General features: G+C 35.2%; 2 protein-coding genes across 37 annotated transcripts in view; one reads left to right on the top strand and one right to left on the bottom strand.

The window, feature by feature from the left end:
• TTC39B (tetratricopeptide repeat domain 39B) overlaps positions 1–14,813 on the bottom strand; it is a 562,176-nt gene extending 547,363 nt beyond the window's left edge. The window contains exon 1 of the mRNA XM_084985288.1: positions 14,754–14,813. The gene's annotated coding sequence lies outside the window, so the exon portion shown is untranslated. The remainder of the gene's footprint in view (positions 1–14,753) is intronic.
• CCDC171 (coiled-coil domain containing 171) overlaps positions 1–27,004 on the top strand; it is a 351,755-nt gene that overhangs the window by 200,048 nt on the left and 124,703 nt on the right. For all 36 annotated transcript variants that reach the window (XR_014821448.1, XR_014821447.1, XM_084985088.1 and 33 more), the window contains 3 exons: positions 1,542–1,768; positions 2,240–2,422; positions 6,515–6,700. Coding sequence is in view for 34 of the 36 variants with exons in the window: in XM_084985088.1 (XP_084841214.1) it covers positions 1,542–1,768; positions 2,240–2,422; positions 6,515–6,700 (596 nt within the window). In the remaining 2 variants the exon portion in view is untranslated. The remainder of the gene's footprint in view (positions 1–1,541; positions 1,769–2,239; positions 2,423–6,514; positions 6,701–27,004) is intronic.

The raw sequence follows: 27,004 nt of genomic DNA, 5'->3' as shown, positions 1-27,004 counted from the left end.
ACAAGTGAAGATAAAAAGTTTACTAAGATAAAAGAAGATATAGTCAGGGAGTTGAAAGCTAGCTGAAGAAACAGGGATTACATATATAGGCATTGGAATGATTCATTTTATTGAATGTTATAGATGAATAAATTTTAGTATTTGTTCATTTATTCAACTTGTTAAATGCATCTTCTAGTTTAGTAACTCTTTATTCACTGTTCTGCATTATATGTTGATTCTCTTTAAGGCTACTAAATTGTTTTCCATTTATGATTTATTTAAGTAATTTGTTAAGAAAGCAACTGTGTATTTTAGTTATACCATGTATGCCTTCTGTCCATGGGATTCTCAGAGAACATATTTATGAGAGACATATAGAATTAGACTTATTTTATCTTATATTATTAGAAGTCAGAGCATCAATAACTGAAAGAAACTACTTCTACATGAAGGATATTATACTTTTATCCAATTAACATTTTCTAGGACTATTTTTTAAAATTTAATTTTATTGGTGTATAGCTGATTTACAATGTTATATTAGTTTCCCAGAACTTCTAAGCAATGGAATTTTCATTTTCTGACTGCTGCGTAAATTTAAAATTTAATCTTTCCTTTTGTACACAGAGAAATAAAATAAAACAAAGCTCAAATTTTTGAACACTGGGCTTCTGTGAGATGGTTCTTAATGACATAGAAAACCACTGACTGATCACCTTCTCGATCAGTGTTGCTTTCCTAATATTGAATCATATGTGTTCTTAAAATTATGAAACATTTTTCTGTTGGATAAAAATGGCCAAATATGCCTTTTGTGCTTATGATGTAATTAAACTGAATTTAAACAATCTCTGTTTGTCATTTTACATGGATAGTATTGTAAGACAAGTAATGACAGATTATGACCTGCCTAGCAGAGGGAAAACTAAATTACATGACTTTTATTAAGGCATAAATAAACCTATTAACCATTATCTGGAATACCAATTAGTAGAAAGAATGCTGACAATTTTATTTATCAACATTAAACACAATTATTAATTATAGACCTGATGAATCTAGTGGTAATCAGGCCATGTTGGATATGCTGGGACCTTAAGTCCATTATATGAGAGAGATGATTACCAGAATCCTATGGGGAAATGAATAATTGTAGTTATAAAATTTTAATTGCCTTGGAATAAGGCAAATCATATTTTCTTGTCTGAGAATATAAATAGTATGACATTAAGGTAACAAGCGTCAGTAGTTGTAAATAGAAAATGAATTTGTTAGGTTTTTAAACAAAGAAAAGAGTGATGATGAATTTTAGTGTCATAGTGTTCAGTATGAATGACATAATGTAAATACATGCAGATTTTCTTTAGATGCATTATTTAGTAGGTGAGCTATTTCCTGCGTAATGAAAATTGACATGGGAGGGGACTTTTTAAATGGAATACTATACGTGGATGGGAATTATATAATTGGAAAAATATTTTCATTGTGTTGTGGTTGGCAGAGTTGTGAAATGAATGAGACAATTCACATTTTTCTGTCTTTTTTCTTTTTCTTTGAAGATCCAAATTCCAGAATTTGTGGCCATTTACTTATAGGGGCAGCCAAGAATTCTTTTGCAAAACTCATGGATAAAATTAGTCTGGCAATGGACAGTATGCCTTTGCACAGCAATAGAAGTATTACATATGTAGAAAAAGATTCCCTGGTTCAGAGGCTGGCTCGTGGACTTCATAAAGTAAACACCTTGGCCTTGAAGTATGGGCTATGTGGCCATGTGCCCATTTTGGTATGTATGCAATTTTTCAGTAAATAGGGGTTTTGGGACTTGAAAACTTAATTCTGAATCAGATTTTTTTGTAGTTCAAATTAGTTGTATATGAGTATATGTAGATTTCTCTTAGATTGCATGTAATTGTTTAACATAATAAATAAACTGATTTCCAAAAAACTGTCCAAAATATTGAAATAAAAGTTCAGATGTGAGTTCAGAATTTACTGTTCTCTACAGGTGTACTGCAACAGAATTGTTTGAGACATAAAGAATTACCTATTCCATTTTCTAGCCATCTAGATTATTTCTTCATATGAGCCAAATTATTGCTCACATAAAAAATAAAGCTTTCACTTATAAGTTTTAGCAAGAGTTGGTACTATTTTCTGTGGACACTGTTACATTTAATTTTGTAAAATGGTCATTGCTCTGGACTTACTAGTAAATCTAGTGATTCCTCATAACATTGCTTTTGTTTGACAATAGAAAAGCACAGCCTCATTACAGAAGCAGATATTTGGATTTACACAAAGACTGCATGCAGCAGAAGTGGAGCGCCGCTCACTGCGCTTAGAGGTCGCAGAATTCAAACGAAATGTGAATGAAATGAAAAAGGAGCTCGACAAAGCCCAGGGTCTCCAAATGCAATTAAATGAATTTAAGCAGTCTGTAAGTATATGTAATTTAAAACACGATGACTTTGGTTAGCTTTCCTCTGAAATTAAATATATTTTATCTTATATATTTTTATATATTTAATATCAGAGAGCAAAATGTTTGTTTTCCTTAACTTTTTAATGTCTTATTTTTCAAATAATCAAAATCCCATTGATAGGATCTCTTTTCTTTAGAAAACTTCCCTTCTAAAATGCCCCAACAATATTATATTATACCCTTCAAACTTGTTATGACACTAGAACTTAAATGTTCTCACTACAAAAAAGAAGTAATACTTATGTGACTTAATAGAGATGTTAGCTAATGCTACAGTGGCAATTGTTTTGTGGTGTAGGAGTGTATCAATTCAATACATTGTACATCTTAAACTATGCAGTGATGTATGTCAATTAATTAAAAGCACAGCATCGTTAAAATCATCTCAATTAAAAAAAAATGAAGAAAAAGGAAGTTCCCATTGTGGCTCAGTGGTGATGAGCCCAACTAATATCCATGAGGATGTGAGTTTGATCCCTGGTCTTGTTCAGTGGGTTGAGGATCCAGCATTGCCATTAGCTGTGGTGTATGTCATACACCTGGCTTGGATCCTGAGTTGCTGTGGCTGTAACCTAGGTCGGCAGCTGCAGTTCTGATTCGACCCCTAGGTAACTTCAGTATGCCTAGAGAACTTCAGGGAACTTCAGTATGCCATACCTGCAGCCCTAAAAAGCAAAAACAAACAAACAAACAAACAAACAAAAAGAAGACATGAAGGAAAAGAGTTGTCCCAGATGCTTAAAGCTGTACCGTGCCCGTGTCAGCAGACTTCGTAGCCCTGTTGACAATGATAAATTTGTAATTAAGATGGTTAACTGCTATAGCAAATAAACTTTGGTTGAATAGCTTGCTCACAGGAAAAGCAAAAAATGTGTTCCAAGAAATGTTTAGTGTGAATTACTTCTACTCAAGGATAGAAATAAAGATAGGATTAATTGAAGTAATAATTGAAGAAATGAGATATGTAATTTTTATATCTGACATACAATTGTATGTATCAAGTTACAAAGTGGTGATTTCTAACATGTAATGACCATATTGACCATGTATCAGGCACTGACCCTAAGCACTTTAGGGTGTTTGATTCATTTAGTCCTTTCATATCAAAAATGGTTCAGTAATATTATCTTTATTTTACATATGAGGAATATAGGACACAGAACAGCTATGTAACTTTCCCAAAGTCACATAGTTAGTAAGTAGAAATGACAGTATTTGAATCTTAGTATTCTGGCTCCAAAACTAATGCTTTTAACGACTTCATTATAGTGGTTAATGTCCATATCTAGCCATGTTAATAAAGGATTATTTTACTAAAAACAGAATAGATGGAAAAATAATACTGTTTTCCTCTTAAAAATTAGGGAATGTGCCTGCAACCTTCATCTTTCATTTACTTCAGGCAAAGTATATAGGAGGAAAATAAAATAGCTTCTTATAGTTGGTCTACAATTGAAACATAAAGGGAAACATCCTGCCCACCAAAAGAGATTCAGTACTTATGTTGTTTTGGAATACTTTGTTCACCTACTGACAGTTGTTATTAACAGTTAACTCCCATGATTTTTTTTTTTTACACACTCTCATTCTTTCTCTCCATTGCTGTACTTGTTTGACTCTATTTATTTGCACAAAAGTGAACAAAATTGTGCCATTCTCTGGGAGGGATAGATGGACAAGAGAGAGGCCAACATTAGCTAAGTTTTTAGGTAAAGGAGAAATTTTTGGAAGAGTAGGCAAAAGTCCTGTGAAAAGTTGGGGATCTTAATTGATAGCAATCATGTGGATTGCTAGGGACAGAATGTTCTGATGGCAAGGAGTAATCATTTAAAACAACGTAACAGATAAAAGGTAGAAGTACAGAAATATCTGTTCACAAGACCCACAGGAGTGCTGTGATATCTGGCAGTCAAGGGATGTTAAGAACTTGAAATGGACCTGGAGTGCTGAGAGGAGACTGTTAGATTTGATGTTTAGAAAGTAGAGGGTTTGGTTGTAATAGGACAAGATAGAGGGTGAGGCAGCTGTTAAGAAGGAGCTAAAAAGAAGTAAGCGTTCCTTAAAATTTAAACATGGTAGTGTCAGTAATCTGTTACATAGATGTCATCTTTACTAGATGACACTCAGATAATGAGGCAACTTTCCTTGTGTGCCTTATGAGCATTCTTATTACTTTGTATTAACTTAGGTAGATTATTAGATATTTATTTTTTATGCTATTCTGTTGCCTTTTAAATTTCATCAGTGTTGAGGAATTCATTATATATGCCTTTGAAAAGGGCAAATCCTAGCAAAAAATAGTTGTTTCCGAGGGGTAACAGGCAAAGTACATGGTGCCAAAGTAAAACTAAGTGCTCTTGTACTGCGATACAGAAAGGACCCATGTAATAAACTTATCCTCAGACTTAGTTCCAGCAAGTTTTTCTCTTTACATGAATGGCATGCTTGGTGTTATTGGTCTCTGAGGAAGTCCAGTTAACCATAGTTGCATTTTTGTTTAATTTGTCAGAAAACTCATAAAAGTCCACATTCAACTGTAATAGTTTACACATTCCAAATGCCTAAAATCAATGGGATTTTTGGTCTGCCTCCCTATCCCCAGATTTTTTAAAAATTTTAAATCAGTTGGCTTTATATTTGTGTTAATTATATTAATCCACCTCAAATTCTTTTTTTTTTTATTATTTATGTATTTACTTTTTTTGTCTTTTTGTCTTTGTTGTTGTTGTTGCTATTTCTTGGGCCGCTCCCGCGGCATATGGAGGTTCCCAGGCTAGGGGTTGAATCGAAGCTGTAGCCACCGGCCTACGCCAGAGCCACAGCAACGCGGGATCCGAGCCGCATCTGCAACCTACACCACAGCTCACGGCAACGCCGGATCCTTAACCCACTGAGCAAGGGCAGGGACCGAACCCGCAACCTCATGGTTCCTAGTCGGATTCGTTAACCACTGCGCCACGACGGGAACTCCCCACCTCAAATTCTTTACAACAATGGGAAAGTTATCAATCTTAGATAGATTTACACTTAGTGTAAGTCAGTAACCTGCATGGCTTCTTTTAATTTTCCATGTGCATTTCTCAGGTTACCCACCATTTGTGAAGCATTCCTATTCTTTGTACCTCAAGATGAAGAGGCCCTTTATCATTTGTTGTAACTAATTTTCCTTTGTTTAAATATTTTGCACAGGAGATAATACAGGTGTCTTCTACCCTGGATTCCACATGCCCCTGTCACTAGTTATTCCAGGGCCAAGTGCTCTGCTCTTCAGAGCAGTTAGGATATTGTAAAAGTTGTGTTGTCTATTAAGGTGCAGAGTTTTATTGACAGGTGTTTATATATGAATACATATTCTTTCATTCAACAAATATCTACTGAGTACCTACTGAGTGCCAGACACTCTTCTGTGTGTTGAGTGAGCAAGCTGAACGAGGTCCCTGCCCCATGGAGCTCCCATCCTTAAATATGTGGTTGGTGGAAGGGTGAGGACAGGTAATAGAAAAGTAAACAACTATATGAGATGAATTAGATAATAAAAATGGCTGTGAAGGAAGTATAAGAAGATGGCATGATGATGTGGGTGGTGGTGGGAGGCAGGGAGTCGTGGTCTGGTGAGGGCTCTGCAAGGAGAGTGTTTGACGAGGAAAACCTGAATGGGTTATGGTAACATACACTGAACAAAGACTTGCAGATAATCATTTAAAAGCATAGGAACTTATTAAAAGCTTTAATTTCCACAATCATTATCTTTATAAAAAGTGCTAATATATCAACATTTAAGCTAAGCATTGTGGATTTACTTAGAACTTCAAATGTTTCCTGAGATTTTATTTGACTAAAAATGATACCTTTGGGAGTATATAGCTGTCATGCTTGAACAATCAGAGTGAAATTGTTTATCTTGACTTATGAAATTAAGAAAAACAAATTGTACTTTTGTCATATATCAGACATTTAGAAATGTGTTATATGTTAGCAAATACTTTTGAAGATTAAATGATACAACAATACAGTTAGCTTATAATTAATTTTTTTCCTTTTTTTCAGAAATTGATCACCCATGAGAAGTTTGAAAGTGCGTGTGAAGAACTGAATAACGCGTTACTTAGGGAACAGCAGGCTCAAATGCTATTGAATGAACAGGCACAGCAACTACAGGAGTTGAATTATAGACTTGAGTTACATTCCAGTGAGGAAGCTGACAAAAACCAAACTCTTGGAGAAGCTGTTAAGGTAGGAAAAAATCCATTGCATGATGGTTTATATCCTCCAGGTGTGGGTCTTTGAGGAAATCATGTGTATCTCTTGAATGGGGAAGAGATCCCAAGATATGAAATTTTATTCTATAAGAGCTTATAAGGATGGAATGAAACATTGCTCTGAGACCTCAATTTCAAGCTTGCATTCCCAGGTACTAAGAATGTAGAAGTTGGCTTTGCTAGTTGGAACCAAGAGGAGATTTTTCTAGTAATAATTTTATTCTTTTTTTTTTTTTTTTTTTAGGGCCTCACCTGGGGGCGGCACATGGAAGTTCCCAGGCTAGAGGTCAAATCGGAGCTGTAGCTGCTGGCCCAAACCACAGCCACAGCAGTGTGAGTTCGAGCCGCATCTGTGACCTACACCACAGCTCACGGCCATGCCAGATCCTTAACCCACCGAGTCAGGCCAGGATTGAACCCACATCCTCTTGGATACTAGTCAGGTTTCTTACCACTGAGCCACGACTTAAACTCTCTAGTAATAATTTTATTTTTTGTTTCACTTGTCTTCCTTATTTCTTCCTTTCTTCAGTTCTTTTCTCTTTTTTGTTTTAGAAAGACATTGAAAATCCAGATTCTTCTGGATTTGAAAGGTTTTTGGGCGTGTGTCTCCCTAATTCCTTTATACATGTGTATTTGAGAAGGAGTTGGGGTTTGGTTAGGAAGAGTTGTTTTCCCTGTCATTTATCTGTGGGAAAGGTATTTAGAAGGGAAAAAAAGTTATTATAAAATAGTTGTCATTTAGAAAACATCATTAATGGATTTAGGACTAAAGTATATTTTGGAAATGTTGGCTGTAAAACGTAATGGAATTTTAGTTTATGATTTTAATACTAGTGAGGTTATACACACTGGAATGGAACAACTAATTCCAGGAAAACCAATGTGATATAACACAGCCTAGATAGCAGGTATCATGTATCATACCTAATACAGTAAGCAGCTCAGAGTTGGTATAAAATTTATTACACAAATAATACATATTTAATAGCTAAATACTAATACAATACTAATAATTAAATGGCGAGAGTTTATTGAGAACTTCCTGATTGACAAGCATTGTGCTAAATACTTTATAAACAATTATTCCATGTAATGCTTACACAAACTCTGTGGGGTTATTCTCATTTTGTAATGAGAAAAATGAAATACAAAGAGGCACATAATTTGTACAACCATTAGTAGATTATGGACCTAGGGAGTCAGATTTTACATCTGCCTTCCTAATCACCACATTAAATATATTACTGATGGACAGCATACATATGCTGGGCTCTGTGCTGCGGTCTCTGCATGAAATGTTTTGTTTCATTCTTAAACTACCCCTGTGAAATAGGTACTATTATTGTTCCCATTTTTTTTTGGTTAAATCGAGAAAGTTTAATGGACTTGGTCAGGGTCTCCTGGCCTGTGCATATTGAAACTGGAATTTAGTTGTTTTTTTTTTTAATTTTGAGTTATAAACCTAATTTCCTAGGTTAATTAGATTTTAGATTTATTTCAGTTTTCCTTTCTTTATAATTTTCCCTTTTTTTTTGCTAGTATAATTCTAATATAAATAAACCCTGTAGCTAACTCTATGCATTTTTGTGATTATTTCTTCAGAATTAATTCCTTGATGAATTAGTAGGTCTAGAGCCACATGTTTTGAAGTGTAAATGTTATCAATTGGCCTATGGCAAATTTTTACCTTCTCTCTTAAAATGCCTGAGAGTTTCACTTTTTACCCAAACTAGCTATTATTATTAATTTTCTTTTACCAGTTTGATCAATATATCATTATTATTCAGATTTGTGTTTCTTTCATTACTAGTTAAGTTGAACATTTTTATAATTATATTGGTCACTATGTTGTTGACTAAACAACATTTTTATGCTTCATGTCCCATTAATAGATAAAATAATTATACATGCTTTGAAAAGGCATTTAATTCATAATGGAGTCTTCTCTTTTTGAAATACCTTGTAGTTGTGTTTAGGTTTAGTATTTTCCAACAGATAAAAAGCTCTTCATATTAATTTTTTAAAATGCCAGTAGCTTAAATATTGTTGTCAGGAGTGGAGAATTGTTTAATTACTATTGTTTAATTAGAACTAGCAGGTGTAATGTGAAAATGCTCTCTTGTGGGAGGCAGCATGGTTCAGTGGAAAAAGCACTGGCCTTAGAATAAGTGGTTCTAAATTAAAGTCCCAGTACTGTCGTTGCTCAAATAACTTAACCATTCTGAGGGAGTTCCTGTCGTGGCTGAGCAGAAACGAATCTGACTAGTATCCATGAGGACACAGTTTCAATCCCTAGCCTCACTCAGCGGGTTAAGGATCCAGCATTGCTGTGAGCTGTGGTGTAGGTGGCAGATGCGGCTTGGATCCAGCATTGCTATGGCTGTGGTGTAGGCCGGCAGCTGTAGCTTTGAATGCACCCGCAGCCTGGGAACTTCCATATGCTGTGGGTGCGTCCCTAAAAAGACAAAAACAAAAAACAAAGAAAAACTTAACCATTCTGAGCCTCAGTTTCCTCTTCTGAAAAATTAAGTATAAGGATGCTTAAGTCACAGAATTTTTGTAAGAGTTAATTAAGATATCATTTGACAGTAAGTATATGCTTGGAAAATACTTTTGTGCTTTTCAGTAATAAATAGTTTTTTTGTGTTGTATATAATTTCTTTAAAAAAATTATATTGCTGCTGCTTCTATATAAAAACAAAATAAGATCATGAATAGAAGATATGGAAAATACAGAAGAGAAAATGGGTTACTCATAACTTACTTGACACCACTGTTGATATTTTTGGGTTTTGTTTATTATAAACAGAAAAATAATTAAAGTTTTTATAAATCTTCTTGCTCAGAATGGCCTTCCTTTATGATACAGCTAGACTTTGGATTCAACACTTTTTTTTTTTTTTTTTTTTTGTCTTTTTAGGGCCACACAATGGAGGTTCCTAGGCTAGGGGTTGAATCAGAGCTACAGCTGTTGGCCTAAGCCTCAGCCCCAGCAATGCCAGATCTGAGCCGAGTCTGCGACCTACACCATGGCTCATGGCAACCCTGGATTATTAACCGACTGAGCAAGGCCGAGAATCGAATCCGCTTTCTCATGGATACTAATCAGATAGTTTCCCCTGAGTCACGATGGGAACTCCAACACTTGGTTTATTACAGCAGTGCATTAAAGAGTAAAGGAAATCTCCAAGGGCAAATAACAAACAACACCAACAAACCCCAATGAAAATTACAGTTAACACTGTGAACAGTTAGTTGATGGGCTTATCCTGTGGACAGATACCAAACCCAAACCCACTTCTGGAAGTAGAAGACTAAGATTTGGGTACCACCAGTAGATTGGGCCTTGAATCCTTGACTCTCACATTAAGGAGTCAAGCCAAATTACCCGAATGGGGTAATTTCAGTTAGTAGTGTCTAAATAAGAGCTAAGATAAAATTTTCTCAGGAGGAAACCTTGCCTAGTTTAGTTCCTTCAAGAGCTTCCACAGACTAAGCTCAACTGAATAACTGGCTTATGAATAAATGTAGAGATACATTACTCTTACACTCAGCCACGTAGCTAAACTTCTTTGAAATTCTAATAATACTTTACCTGTACTTTCTAGGGTTTTCTATGTAGAACATCATATTATTTGTTCTAACATTTTTGTTTATTTTCCTTGCCTTACTGCCCTGGCTAGGACCACAATGTTGAGTAGACGTGGACACAGCAGGCATCCTTACTTTGTTCTCAATCTTAAGAATTTTTCTAACATTTCTCTGTTAAGAAGTCAGGTATAGATTTTTATAAGTTACTATAATTTGATAAATCTTACTGGGTTAAGGGAGTTATCTTCCTAGATTATGCATAATTAAAAAATCATAACAAAAAGAAAAAGAAAAAAAATCATATGGGATGTTGGGTATTGTCAATATATTTTTATGCATCTCCTCAGATAATTGTATGGTTTTTCTCTCGTATTCTATTAGCAAGTTGGATTATATCAGGAATTGGCAAACTATAGCCCACAGCCTGTGTTTGTATGGCTTGTGAGCTGAGAATCATTTTTACATATTTAAAGGATCATAAACAACAAACAAACAAAGCCAAAGAAGAGTAAGTGACAGACTACATGTAGCACACAAAGCTTAAAAACTCAATGCAGAATTTGAACATTGAGAATAGACATTGGTGAAAAGATATTAGTGAACTGGAAGTTAGCTGAGGAAAAAATATACATGGCTCAGTGCATTTTGACACGTTTACATGTGTGTAAGTACCACCATATTCAAGATATAGAACATTTTTTTATCCCCCAAATTTCTTTTGTACTCTTTTCCATTCAGTTCCCTTTTTTAATCCTCCCTCTACTCTAGCCTGGCAACCGCTCATCCAGTATCACTATAGATTAGGTTTGCTTTTACTTGAGTTTCACATAAATGGAATCAGACAATATGTGTATCTTTGATTTCTTTCATTTGGCTTAACATTTTTTTAGATTCATCTATGTTGTTTCTTTGTTGTTGATCAGTATTGCCTTATATAGATTTACAGCAATTTGTTTATCCATTCACCTGTTGATAGACATTTAGATTGTTTCCATTTAGGGCTATTTTGATTAAAGCTGTTAAGAACATTCTTGTACGTGTCCCTAGGTGGACACGTATCTTGACCATTCTTGGGTAATACCTAGGAGTGGAAATGCTGGGTCATATGGTAAAAGAAAGTTTAAATTTTTAAGAAATTTCCAAAGTCTTTTTCCAAAGAGGCTGCAGGATTTGACATTTTCAATGGCAGCTAAATGTGAGTTTCATTGGCTTCATATCCTGTCAAATACTTGGCACTGCTTGTCTTTTAAATTTTATCTGTTCTAGTGGATGTGTAGTGGTACCTTTTGGTTTTAATTTGCATTTCACTGATGACTAATTATGTTAAGCATCTATTACTGTCCTTATTATTATTGGTTATTCATATGTCTTCTTCATGAAATATATGCTCAAATCATTTAATATTTTAAACTTTGGGTAGTTTATTTTCTTATTCCATTGCAAGAATTATTTCTATTTCTGTATAAAAGTCCTCTGTCAGATGTGTATTGAGAATATTATTTCCACTCTGTGATTTACCTTTTAATTTTCTTAATGGTATCTTTCAAGTAGAAAAAGTTTTAATTTTTGGAGAGTTTTAAATGTAATGGTTCATTTTTGTCATTTATCTATGAAATGTTTGTTTACTCTGATGCAGAAAAGATTTTGGCCCATGTTCTCCTTTAGAAAATTTATTTTTTTAGTTTTAGGTAAAATGCTTTAAGTCATTTTGACTTGATTTTTATAAGTAGTTTGATGTAAGGATTGAAGTTTATTTTTTTCATATAGATGATAAGTTGTTTGAGTGCCATTTGTTGAAAGGACTATCCTTTCTCCCTTCAGTTACCTTGGCCCCTATATTCAAAATCACTTGTGTGTGTTTACTTATTTACATTTGGACTTTATTTTTGTGACAGGCATCTTTGTGTCTGTCTTTATGCTAATTCTATATCAATGTATTTATGTACCTTTATAGGAAGTTTTATAAGTCATATTTTTAAGGTACTATAAATTTTCCACTTCTTTTTCAAAATTGTATTGACTATTTTAGGTCCATTGAATTTCCATACAAAATTTAGAATCAGTTTGTCAGTTTCATGTAGGACATCAAATTTATTGGTGGATGTGTAGTGGTACCTTTTGGTTTTAATTTGGTTATAATATTTCATCATTATACTTTTTAATGTTTATGGGATCTGTTTTGTTTGTTTGTTTTGTTTTTTTGTCTTTTTGCCATTTCTTGGGCCGCTCCTGTGGCATATGGAGGTTCCCAGGCTAGGGGTCGAATTGGAGCTGTAGCCTCCGGCCTATGCCAGAGCCACAGCAACGCGGGATCTGAGCCGTGTCTGCAACCTACACCACAGCTCACGGCAACGCCAGATCCTTAACCCACTGAGCAAGGCCAGGGATTGAACTCGCAACCTCATGGTTCCTGGTCAGATTCGTTAACCACTGAGCCACGACAGGAACTCATGTTTATGGGATCTGTTTTGATAATCCCTCATTTATTCCTAAACCGGTAATTTATGTTTTCTTTCTGTTTTTTTTTTTTTTTTTTTTTCTGCTCTGGTTAGGGGTTCATCAATTTTGTTGTTCATTTCAAAGAACAAGTTTTGACTTTGTTAACAATACTGTTTGTTTTCTATGATACTTATTTCAGTTTGTATCTTTATTATTTCCATCCTTATATACACTTTGGGTTAATTTTTCTCTTCTCTTCCTGTTTTATTTTATTATTATTATTATTATTATTATTATTATTATTATTATTATTTTTAGTAGTTATTTCCCCAATACAATTTTTTTCTACTGTACAGCATGGTGACCCAGTTACACATATATGTACACATTCTATTTTTGCATATTACCATGCTCCATCATAAGTGACTAGACATAGTTCCCAGTGCTACACAGCAGGATCTCTTTGCTAATCTATTCCAAAGGCAATAGTTTGTATCTATTAAACCCAAGCTCCCCAACCACCCTACTCCCTTCCTCTACCCCTTGGCAATCACAAGTCTATTCTGCTAGTCCATGATTTTCTTTTCTGTGGAAAGATTCATTTGTGCCTTATATTAGATTCCAGATATAAGTGATATCTTTTCTGTGGAAAGGTTCATTTGTGTTGTATATTAGATACCAGATATGAGTGATATCATATGGTATTTGTCTTTCTCTTTCTGACTTACTTCACTCAGTAAGAGAGTCTCTAGTTCCATCCATGTTGCTGCAAATGGCATTATTTTGTTCTTTTTTATGGCTGAGTAGTATTCCATTGTGTATATATACCACATCTTCCGAATCCAATTGTCTGTTGATGCATATTTGGCTTGTTTCCATGTCTTGGCTACTGTGAATAGAGCTACAGTGAACATTCAGGTCCATGTGTCTTTTTTAAGGGAAGTTTAGTCCAGATATATGCCCAAGAATGGGATTGCTGGGTCATATGGTAGTTCTATGTATAGATTTCTAAGGTATCTCCATACTGATTTCCATAGTAGTTGTACCAACTTACATTCCCACCAACAGTGCAGGAGGGTTCCCTTTTCTCCACACCCCCTCCAGCATTTGTTATTTGTGGAGTTATGAATGATGGCCTTTCTGACTGGTGTGAGGTGGTATCTTATGGTAGTTTTGATTTGCATTTCTCTAATAATCAGTGATGTTGAGCATTTTTTCATGTGCTTGTTGGCCATCTATGTATCTTCCTTGGAGAAATGTCTTTTCAGGTCTTTTGCCCATTTTTCAATTGGTTTGTTGGCTAATTTTTGCTGTTGAGTTGTTGTAAGTTTCTTGTGTATTCTAGAGATTAAGCCCTTGTCAGTTGCATCATTTGAAACTATTTTCTCCCATTCTGTAAGTTGTCTTTTTGTTTTCTTTGTGGTTTCTTTTGCTGTGCAAAAGCTTATCAGTTTGATTAGGTCCCATTAGTTTATTTTTGCTCTTATTTTTGTTGCTTTGGGAGATTGACCTGGGAAAATATTCATAAGGTTGATGTCAGAGAGTGTTTTGCCTATGTTCTCTTCCAGGAGTTTGATGGTGTCTTGTCTTACATTTAGGTCTTGGAACCATTTAGAGTTTATTTTTGTGCATGGTATGAGGGTGTGTTCTAGTTTCATAGATTTGCATGCAGCTGTCCAGGTTTCCCAGCAATACTTGCTGAAAAGTGTCTTTTTCCCATTTTATGTTCTTGCCTCCTTTGTCAAGATTAATTGACCATAGCATAGGTGTCCGGGTTTATTTTTGGATTCTCTCTTCTGTTCCATTGGTCTGTCTGTCTGTTTTGGTACCAATACCACACTGTCTTGATGACTGTGACTTTGCAATATTGCCTGAAGTCTAGGAGAGTTATGCCTCCTGCTTGTTTTTTTTTTTTTTGTTTTTTTGTTTTTTTTTTTTTAGCAAGTGGCCGCCTCTGTGGCATATGGAAGTTCCCAGGCTAGGGGTCGAGCCACAGCCACTGTAGAAGCAATGCTGAATAGTTATGTTGTGAGCCACACGGGAAGTCCCTCCTGCTTGGTTTTTGTTCCTCAGGATTGCTTTGGCAATTCTGGGTCTTTTGTGGTTCCATCTAAAGTTTTAAATTGTTTGTTCTAGTTCTCTGAAAAATGTCATGAGTAATTTCATGGGGATTGCATTGATCTGTAGATTACTTTGGGTACTATGGCCATTTTACAATATTAATTTTTCCAACCCAGGAGCATGAAATATCTTTCCATTTCTTTACTTCTTCCTTAATTTCCTTGATTAATGTTTTATAGTTCTAGGCATATAAGTCTTTTACCTCCTTGGTCAGGTGTATTCCCAGGTATTTGATTTTTGGGGGTGCAATTTTAAAAGGTATTGTATTTTTGTATTCCTTTTCTAATATTTCATTGTTAGTATACAGAAATGCGACAGATTTCTGAATGTTAATCTTATATCCTGCTACTTTGCTGAATTTGTTGATCAGTTCAAGTAGTTTTTGGGTTGAGTCCTTAGGGTTTTCTATATATATTATCATGTCATCTGCATAGAGTGACAGTTTTACCTCTTATCTTCCAATTTGGGGACCTTTTCTTTTGTTTGTCTGATTGCTGTGGGTAGGACTTCCAGTACTATGTTAAATAACAGTGGGGAGAGTGGGCATCCTTGTCTTACTCCAGATTTTAGTGGGAAGGCTTTCTTCAGCTTTTCTCCATTGAGTATTATATTTGCTGTGGGTTTGTCATAAATGGCTTTTATCATGTTAAGGTATGTTCCCTGTAGGCCAATATCTTTGATGAATGTAGACACAAAATTCTCAACAAAATTTTAGCCGTCCGAATCTAACAGCATGTATAAAAGATCATACACCACGACCAGGTGGGATTCATCCCAGGTACACAAGGATGGTTCAACATACGCAAATCAATCAACATCATACACCACATTAACAAAAGAAAAGTCAAAAACCACATGATCATCTCAATAGATGCAGAGAAAGCATTTGACAAAGTCCAACATCCATTCATGATAAAAATTCTTTTCCTAACTGTTAAGGGGTAAATTTATTAGATCAGAGATGAGCAAAGTATCACCCATAGGTCACATCTAGCCCCCCATCTGAAATATAAAAATTTTTTTGAATGCTGCCATGTCCATTTATTGAATATTGTCTATGGCTTCTTTTATATTACAATGATAGAGTTGCAGCAGAGACCATATGGCCTTCAATACCTAAAATACTTGCTACCCAGACCTTTAGAGCTGTTGAGTATTTTTCAGAGGTTATAAAAAATCTCTGCTATTGATTAATTAGGTATTCCTCTTTGTTTTATTTTTCATGGGATGCTCTAATATTTTTAATATGCTTCCTGGGTAGCTCAGTGTATCTTCAAATGATATTTTACTATTTTTTTGGTCTTTTGTATTTTTAGGGCCACACCCATGACATATGGAGGCTCCCAGGCTAGGGGTCTAATCAGAGCTACAGCTGCTGGCCTATGCCACAGCCACAGCAATGCTGGATCCAAGCCACATCTGTGACCTACACCACACTTATGGCAACACAGGATCCATAACCCACTGAGCAAGGGCAGGGATCGAACCAGCAACCTCATGGTTCCTAGTTGGATTTGTTTCTGCTGCACCATGATGGGAACTCCAATATTTTACTATTTTATGTATAATGTAAGAATCTTACGGTATTACACTTTCATTTCTTTTTTTCCATTGTCTTTATTTTTCCTGTCATAGATTTTACTTTTACATTTTATAAACCCCACAATTCATTGTTAGTATTTTTGCTTTAAATAGTACATTTTTAAAGAAATTAAAATAAGAAAACAATTGTCTTTCCTCAGTGCTCACATATTTACCACATATGAACCATATTTATTTTTTTTTCTTTGCTTCTTTTAGGGTTGCACCTGCCACATATGGAAGTTCCCAGGATAGGGGTCAAATTGGAGATGCAGCTGCCAGACTATACCACTACCACAGCAACCCCAGATCTAAGCAGATGTCTGCGACCTATACCACAGGCTCATGGCAATGCCAGATCCTTAACCCACTGAGCGAGGCCAGGGCTTGAACCCACATCCTCATGGATATTAGTTGGGTTTATAACCTTATGAGCCACAATGGGTACTCCCCATATTTCTTTTTTATAAGAATCTATTTTCACCTCGTATCATTTTCTGCATGAAGAACCTTTTTAGCATTTTGTATGGTGCATGTTTTTACTTTCGAAGAGTAGTCAATTCTTAGCCATATGGGTAACTACATTTTGAGAACTACTGGTGTTAAGTTCTGTGAAGACCTGGAGAAGATAAGAGCCAGAGTACAAGTGTAGTATTGGCTTTAGATAGGGGAAACACTTCCCTTATTATAAATGTAGAAAAAGAGTGGCTTAGATGAAAGCAGTTATTGGTAAACTTTTTCACTGGTGCTTCTTTCTTTGTAAAGGAGGCAAGTGTGTCCAATCTGGAGGAGGAAGGCAGTTGGAGCATAGAAAAGTCATCGCAGAGGATAGGAATACCAAGTAAACAATAGAAAGATGACTGATGTGCTAGGTAGAAATGTAATTGGAAGGCTCCTTTGAAACTGACCATTAACTTATGATAATACTAATTTTCCCCTAAGGTGTTTGAATGCTTATTTGTATGAACTGAAAAATGGGTTCACATAGTTATTGAAGGATTGGGGGTTTTGCTAAATACATTAGATAGGAAAATGGAATGGCAAAAGATGATAGAATTCAAACAGTTTTTTTGAATTAGTTGGTTACTGGATCTATACTGCATGGAAAAGAAAACAAAGAAGGGAGAGGGCTAATGGACCGGGAGACCGATCATACTCATGGAATTTATGGTTAAACAATAAATCTGAAAGAATGTTTGTAATCAGAGAGCAAGCTGCCTGAATCGGTACTTTGGAGTACAGAACAAGTTTATGGAATAATGGGGTTCAGAGTTTAAGTATGGAGTGAATTAAATAGAGAACATGGAAAGGCTAAGGAAATGGAGAGGTTATGTTTTTAGCTGGGTTGTGCATATTGTCTTTCAAGTTATTCAGAATGATAACTCTATATTGATAGAGTGAGACAAAATTATGAACCAGTTACACATAGCTGAGAATCAGCATAGGTATATTTGCAGTGAGTAGTATTTCCAGTGTATGCAATTGTCCGTCTAATATGGTAGCTAGTAGCCATGTGGCTATTTAAATTAAAATTAAAAATTCAGTTCCTTGGGAGTTCCCATCATGGCGCAGTGGTTAACAAATCCTATTAGGAACCATGAGGTTGCAGGTTCGATCCCTCGCCTTGCACAGTGGGTCAAGGATCTGGCGCCATGAGCTGTGGTGTAGGTTGCACATTCGGCTCGGATTCCACATTGCTGTGGCTCTGGTGTAGGCCAGCAGCTACAGCTCCGATTAGATCCCTAGCCTAGGAACCTCCACATGCCTCAGGAGCGGCCCAAGAAAAGGCAAAAAGACAAAAAAAAAAAAAAAAATTCAGTTCTTTGGTCATACTATCTACATTTCAAGTGCTCAGTAGCCTCATGTGCCTAGCGACTACTCTACTGCACAGTGCTAGTGTAGAGGACAGGTATCATGTGAAGCATCTAGGCCTGTAGCAGACCCATTAGGCATGGAAATCAAAACTAACTGCAGTGTTCTTTCCATAAGGTAGAAACCTTTCAGAGTCAAAGGGCTTGGGAAGACAAGCTCTTTCTATTGCCAACCTTGAGTTAATAGAACTAGTTTAATAGTTACGAAGTTCTGTAAGAACTCTCAAGTCAGTTAAGGTAACTAGTTAATTAGATAAAACACATTTCTCTATTATTGGGAACTAGGGACAGATGAATATGGAAAATGTAGTATGGAAAAAAGTAGAACAAGTTAAATATTTGTTTATTTTCCTTTTTTCCCTCATTCCCTATTCCATTCTTCAGATATTTTATATTTTATTGTTGACCTGGTCCATAGTACTTTTAGTGCTACCAAAACCTCTGAGACAGTTCTGCTAGGCAACATTTCTTTTTTTTTTTTTTTGTTGTTGTTGTTGTTGTTGTTGCTATTTCTTGGGCCGCTCCCGCGGCATATGGAGGTTCCCAGGCTAGGGGTTGAATTGGAGCTGTAGCCACCGGGCTACGCCAGAGCCACAGCAACACGGGATCTGAGCCGCGTCTGCAACCTACACCACAGCTCACAGCAACGCCGGATCGTTAACCCACTGAGCAAGGGCAGGGACCGAACCCGCAACCTCATGGTTCCTAGTCGGATTCATTAACCACTGCGCCACGACGGGAACTCCAGCAACATTTCTTTATTGATATGAGTACTTTGTAAAACAACGAAAGCTACAGTATCTACTATATATTATTTTTTCCCTTGACTTCAAGCAAGCTTGGATTTAAATTTAATAAGCACTAGACTAACCATTTATCTTGAATCCTGCCTTACATGTTTTTATGTGTATATACTCTTTAATGGTAGCATTCCATGTTAATGGAGAAGGTGGAGGAATGACTGAAATAGTGTTATTTTAATGAGAGAGCAAACTTGTGGATAAAATACTTGCAGGAGCTAATACAGAAAGGGATGCCTTAAAATGGGTTGCTGCTATGACAGATATCTAAAGTAGGAGGCACAGGTGTACAGATCAGACAGTTTGTGGTGAGAAAATTAATATCAGATGTAGAAAGATGGAAACTGATGTCAAGCCATGGCAAAACTCTCATCATAATTTAGAACGCAAACTTCCCCTATAGTTCTAGGGGAAGTGGTGGGAAAAATTGATGATAATGTGTGTTGTATTTGACATTATGCTTTGAACAAGGTATGACAAATAAATGAACTCAGGATAGAATTAGTAGGCTTATGAGCATAAATAAAAGGAAAGAGAAAGAGGGTCCAGAAATCTAGGGCCAAGAAGGAGCTGATCATGACTAGGCTCATGACAAAGAACAAATTAGGGATATGGCTTTCTTATTCTAACTTACTCTAATCTTAGATGGCTTTAGGATAACCACCCTTAAGTTCAAGTACACACATTACACCTGGAATAATGGGGTTATTCCAGTGAGACAAAATATGAGTGAGACAAAATTATGAACCAGTTACACATAGCTGAGAATCAGCATAGGTATATTTGCAGTGAGTAGTATTTCCAGTGTATGTAATTGACTGTCTAATATGGTAGCTACTAGCCACGTGGCTATTTAAATTAAAATTAAAAATTAAGTTTTGTGTGCAGAAATGGCTGTAATGAAATATTATAGTGGTGAGAACACCAGTAGTGAGAATAATCTCCAAGAGAGAATCTTGTATTTAGTGGCACATGGTACTAACTGGAAGCAAACAAATCAAAAGCCTACCAACTTTTGTGTTGGCAAGAAACCGCAAATCTTGACTAAAGTAGCTTTATACTCTTTGAGTCTTAAACAACAGGCTTAATGGCCTATTGGTTTATCATTTTAATTGGTGCACAGAATTCCATACCATAAATAAATCTTATTTAATTATTCATCTACTCATGGGCATTAGATTTGTGTCAGTTTCTAAAATATTATACATTTGAATAAGGCTGGATTCCTGACAGGGCCATGGTAGATCTAGTTATGGTGTATACCTGGAACTCAATAATTACATATTGAATTTAGTTGAATAACAGAGTTACTGTTTGCATTTGCATATACAGTGGAATAAGAGATGGTCAGGATAATCAAATTTTAGAGTAGGGACCTGTAATTTGCAGTTTCAGTGAATGAAAGGCCTTGGAAATGCTGTGGTATTGACATTTGTGGTATTCCTCTTGGAACTTGTGATATTCTTTTGAAAAGGAATTTTTTTTTTTTTTTTTTTTTTGCTTTTTTAGGGCCGTCCCCATAGCATATGGAGGTTCCCAGGCTAAGGGTTTAATCAGAGCTCCAGCTTCCAGCCTACACCACAGCCATAGCAACACCAGATCCAAGCCATGTCTGCCACCTATACCACAGCTTATGGCAATGCTGGATCCTTAACCCACTGAGCAAGGGCAGGGATTGAACCCACCACCTCATGGTTCCTAATCAGATTTGTTTCCACTGCACCACGACGGGAACTTCAGGAAAGGGGTAATTTTTCTAGTGTTAATCTATTCTGTCAGTTATGAAGAAATATTGAAAAGCAAAGCATCTGAAATGGCCCATTGATCTCCCCAAATAATTTTGATATCTGTAGCTGGTACCAACCTGAGACTGGTCTCATCTTCTGAAAATCCATTCCATTGCTCCCATAGTGAACTGGTTTCTCCTAGTTGGCCTACAAATTGTAATTTGATGATGCACTCTTTGATTCAGTGTATATTTGCATAATGTATGTAATGTGTTAAAAATAAAATAGTCCATAGGCTCAAAGATAATATGCTGATGGGGGTAGAGGAGTAAACTAGACATGAATAAAAATTTAGGAAAGGATAGTAATTTATGAATTGGAAGCAAACCATGGGAAGAATAGAGAAACAGAATGATAATAACTTTTCTGAGCTGACATTGCTCATATGAAAAGAGATTTAAAAATTTTTTCACTCTCAAGTAGATTTGACATTAAATATGACTGATTCATTTAGGATTAGAATAAAGTTATAGCTGTAGTTGTTTCATAATTTTTCTTGTGAAAAGTTAGCTATCTATTAAATTCTTTAACTTTTAGTTATATCTGAAACACACTAGGTATGTTTATTATTTATAGAAAAATTTAATATATTTTAATATTTAATATATATTTATATTTATAGGTATTTATATTTAATAAAGCAAATACTTTCTAATAATTGATACATATATTTGAGCCTTTACCATGGAAAGCATAATATTTAGCTTTGTGGAGAATATACTGAATTTTTTTTAGAATATATTGAATTTAATTTTTAAAAATTACCTACATCCTAATGGTTGGTGAGAGAAATGAAATGATGATGGAGGAAAGCTTCTGAAACTTTTACAAAATCTATAATTCTCTGGAACTGTCACAGTCTTAGAATTTTCTCCTTGCAAAGTGCTAGATGCTGGATTGAGAGTGAATGCTTTAGGGGAAAGAAATAAAGATTTATTCCCAGCAAGTCTCCCAAATACTAGTTCCTTTATCAAACTCTGACCCAGCTCCTATTGCTGTGTCCTTCACCATCATTTCTGTCCTCTGCCAACTTGTTCTATCTTGTTTCTCTTCTTCCGGAGCTTTAGCAGCCTCACAGGGTCTCAAAGCTCATGCCTCTTTCTTGCTCAACTTCTTGCAGCTGCTTTAGCTGTTTCCTGCTCTTGTCTCTATTTTAATAGAGAATGAACTCTGTGCTTTATTATTTTCCATTCTCAAAACTTAATTATGCTTACACTCTGGATAGGAAAAAAGAAGAAAAAAGGGTATGTTTTTCAAATTTCAAATGGAATAATTTGCAGAGATATTTTGGAGTTGTAGTAATTGTGGCAAAAGGTCACATTTTATGAATATTTACCTTCTTTTTATTTAAAAGTATCCTAACCTTTATATTATTAATAACATTATTTGCCATACTCTGAGGTTATAGAATGTGAATGTTGCAATGAAGTCATTTATTTACATAATTTTGAATAAATAGCCATATTTTCTCCAGTAATCTTTTAAGCAAAAGAGCCCTCGAATTCATTTACTTCAAAAATTTAAACTTTTTTGATTGACGAACCTTGATTATAATAATTAACATCTATCACATAACCCATTTTCATAAAGTAGGATTATTAACGTCATTACTTAATTTAAAAGTCTTATCATTTTTTACTTTAATCCCATATATATTTTTTATCTTTCTAATGACTTACACCATTGAGACCTATAGGGTAGTCAATTATATTTCAAGGTCAGAGAAAAAAGAATTAAGAAAACAACAGCTCTCAGATAATTTTTTAAGAGTAATAATTTAACAGAGAAGATTCAAGCTAGAAGCTAGAAGAATTTGAAAAAGTTTTTTTCAGTTTTTGTTATGCTGAACACAATAGAAAAATATGTAAAAAATAAAATACCTTTTCTTTAAATTATTATGACATTTACCTTTTTTAAAAGTACTGGTACTCATATAATTTTAATACATCTTTTTCCATGTTTAAAGTTGTCCTCAATGAATAGTAATTTGTGATTAGAGTTATCACGTTTCTTAGTTGAGTACTAACCTTTGGTTAGATTATATTTTAAATATTACTTAAAATATTTTGAATCATACAGTTCAACTTTGTATAATTTTTTTTTTTAGGGCCACACCCGTGGCATATGGAGGTTTCCAGGCTAGGGGTCCAATCAGAGCCGTAGCCACCAGCCTATGTCACAGCCACAGCAACGCTGAATCCAAGCCACATCTGTGACCTATACCACAGCTCACCGCAATGCAGGATCCTTAACCCACTGAGCAAGGCCAGGGATTGAACCTGCATCCTCATGGGTGTTAGTTGGGTTCATTAACTGCTGTGCCACTATGAGAACTCCAACTTTGTATAATTTTTTTTTTAAAAGAATGTTACCTTGTTTTTTCTTTTTTTTTTTCTTTTTGGTTTAGGTAGTAATTTTATTTTTATTTTTATTTTATTTTTTTGTCTTTTTGCTATTTCTTGGGCCGCTCCCATGGCATATGGAGGTTCCCAGGCTAGGGGTCCAATTAGAGCTGTAGCCACCAGCCTATGCCAGAGCCACAGCAACGCGGGATCCGAGCCGTGTCTGCAACCTACACCACAGCTCACGGCAACGCCGGATCGTTAACCCACTGAGCAAGGGCAGGGACCGAACCCGCAAGCTCATGGTTCCTAGTCGGATTTGTTAACCACTGCGCCACGACGGGAACTCCTGTTTTTTTTATTAAACATGTTCGTAAGAAAATCTTTAAAAACACAGAAGAAATAAAAATAATTTATATGTAATCCTATCATTACCCATATATAACCATTTTTAATATTTTGACAAATAATACTGGAAATATATAGATTTATTTATTTATATCCTTTTGAGGGCAGAGTGACCTTGTTCACATTTATATCATACAAGCATCTCTTGGAATATAGATGTAGGTATGCAGAAGTGGAAACAGGGAGACCAGAGATAATTATAACCATATAATCTAGACCAGAGATGATAGTGGCTTAGAAGGGGTAAATAGGAGTAAAGAGTGGTGAGATTCTGGATTTATTTACATTTGGAAAGTAAAACTTACAGGATTTCTAATGGATTAGATGTGGAGTATGAGAGAGATGAATCAAGGATGATCATCAGCAACTGCGTGATTAACATTTATTCACATTATGATGATTTTAAAGTCTTATTTTAATGAGCCATATAATATTCCATTCTGTGAATGTGCTGATGTATTTAACTATTTTTCTGTTGTTGAATATTTAGATTTGTGTTCATATTTCAGTATTAAAAATTATATGAGCATCTTACAGTTAAGTTTTGGACCATAGAGTTGATTATATTCTCAAGATAGAGCTAAAGAAGCAGATTTATTGGATCAAAAGATATAGATACTTTATCATTTATTTATTTTGTCTTTTTAGGGCCTCACCCACAGCATATAGAGGTTCCCAGGCCAGGGGTCTAATTGGAGCTATAGCCGTCGGCCTACGCCAGAGCCACAGCAATGCCAGATCCGAGCCGTGTCTGCAACCTACATCACAGCTCACGGCAATGCCAGATTCTTAACCCACTGAGCGAGGCCAGGGATCAAACCTGCAACCTCATGGTTCCTAGTCGGATTCGTTAACCACTGAGCCACAACGGGTACTCCAAAAGATACAGATACTTTAAAGTGGTGTGTGTGCCTCTAAAGCCATGAATATTTTTTTCAGAATCTGTGTTTACATCGGGTATATACACATGAAAGGGTATATATATATATAAGGGCACCTGCTTGACCCCATTCTCATCAGCTTTGAGTATTATTAGGTATTATCATGAAAACACCAATAACAACAAATCAAAACTAGGAACTTTGCCAGTTTGGCAGATAAGGAAAGGTGTACTGTTTAGTTCTGCACCAAGCAAAAAAAGGAACAACGAATTCCTCCTGACACAATATGTTTATTGTTCACATAATTTTATGTAAAGTTAATTTGCTATTTGTAGTATAATTTTAGAAAAGATACTTCAGTTAGACACATTGTTAGGCACTTCATGTTATTTTATTTTACAGTTACAACATGTTCAGAGATAAGTATTATTGTTTACATTTTATATACAAAGTAACAAAAATATCTACAGAGAACTTGGCAGTATACATGATAAAGTTGCTTTAAATACATTAGTTAATATTGCTTAGAAGGCTCCTCTTTGGGCCCTTAATAGCTTTAAAAGTGTTACTATTGAAAAATTGTAATATTAATTTGTCAGAACAAGAAATTTTCATGTATTATATTTAAGAAAAATAAAATGCACCACACCTCTTTAAAGGGAACATTTATAAGTGCTATATATTTTCTTTGTATATTATAAGAATATTTCCATGACAGGGTAAAAAATTATTTGCTTTTTCACAGATTCACTTAGGTTAGTTTTAGAACAGACATTATTTCTACTCTTAAAAATATGCATATTCCTATAACCTGTCTTATGTTGCCCACTTTAGGAAAACTCAATAGTAATGAATCCAATTTTCCCTTATCAAGCCTCTGAATTAGGCTACATGTAGAGAACATTTTTTCCTGAGCTTCACAGGAAGACATTGTACAATTTGTTTTCAAAATTTCCATTTTAGTAAGTAAGAAATAACATACTGGCTTTTCTATTTTCAGTCTTATTCACATATACACATAGTTATATGTATATACATCACATACTATAGAGTTATATACTTTATAAAAATAAATTACATCCATTTCATGTATGTGTTAATTATATGTTTAAATATTTCATTATATATAAATTATATTATACAGGTACAAAATACAATTTATTTGTCTTTTGTCTTTTTAGGGCCGCACCCACAGCATATGGAGGTTCCCAGGCTAGGGGTCCAGTTGGAGCTGTTGCTGCTGGTCTACACAACTGCCATGGCAATGCCAGATCTGAGCCACATCTGTGACATACACCATAGCTCACAGCAACGCTGGATTCTTAACCCACTGAACGAGCGAGGCCAGGGATCGAACCCACAACCTCATGGTTCCTAGTCGTATTTGTTTACACTGTGCCAAGACGAGAACTCCAAAATACAATTTATAACAACGTAATTATATATATATATATGTATATATATTTATGTATTTCTGCTTATATATTGTCTATGTAAATAAACTATACATGTATGTATATCGGAAAGTGTTTCAGAATGTATACTCTTAGGAACCTGTTCTATGACATGATTTGGGTGTGGTCTTTGTCATTTGCATGTTCAGTCTTCCGTTGGCTCTTTACTCTTAGGGGACTTCTAACAGTTGGTGGTATGCTGCCCCCAGGTGGTGGCAAGTGCTTTGACTCCCATGATCTTGGGGTCTGAATTTACAAAGCATGTGCTTTTAGGTAAGACCTAGATTTCATGGATTTTCTTTTTTTGCAGTAATGAAAGTCTTTTATTAAAATAGCTTAAGAGCACAAAGTTTATGCTATAATCTGGCTGATTTCTAGCGTATAATCTCTTTAAAAAATATCTGTGTACAGTTAGATATCTTTCTTACTAATTCTTTACTCTCTATCCCTAGACTGGTCATCACACCTTGATTGGAGTGGTGCCTTCTAATTTACTCTGACAGGCTCTAGCCATCAAATCATTGTCTGTATTTCAGCATGGCTCACAGTAGTATTGTGAGATAGTCATTATCTACGTGGCTTTGTTTAAAATGTTTTCTTTCCCCTTGGGTTCTCAGACTTGGATGGTGGCAATCCATTTACTATACTTAGAGAAGTAATATTAAAAAGTTGAAGGAGTTTACTTTTTTTTTCTCTCTCTCTTTTTTGTATAACTTTCCTAAGTCTCTCAAGGCATGGAACCAGAAAACAGAATCACCCCAGCTTTTCTTCTTCCTCCATCTCTGACTGAATCTCAGATGAGATTACTTTTCTACTTCACAGTATTAAAAATAAAACCTATTGATTTTTATGTTTACAGAATTCATATTGCTACAGCCTTCTGACTTCAAAACATCTATCCCATAATTGATAACTGGTCATTTAAAATACAGACAAGGAGTAGATGAGACCAGGCAGGTAGATCAGTTGTTCAAGAATTGGTTTAGGAGAATGCATCTCT

Source organism: Sus scrofa, chromosome 1 (assembly GCF_054392235.1).
Source record: "Sus scrofa isolate SSC_HxYL_T2T_F1_AM1 chromosome 1, Sscrofa_HxYL_maternal_Yorkshire_Landrace_v2.0, whole genome shotgun sequence".
NCBI lineage: Eukaryota > Metazoa > Chordata > Mammalia > Artiodactyla > Suidae > Sus > Sus scrofa.
The sequence above is the reverse complement of the archived record's forward strand: the minus strand, read 5'-3'. Positions and strand labels throughout refer to the sequence as shown.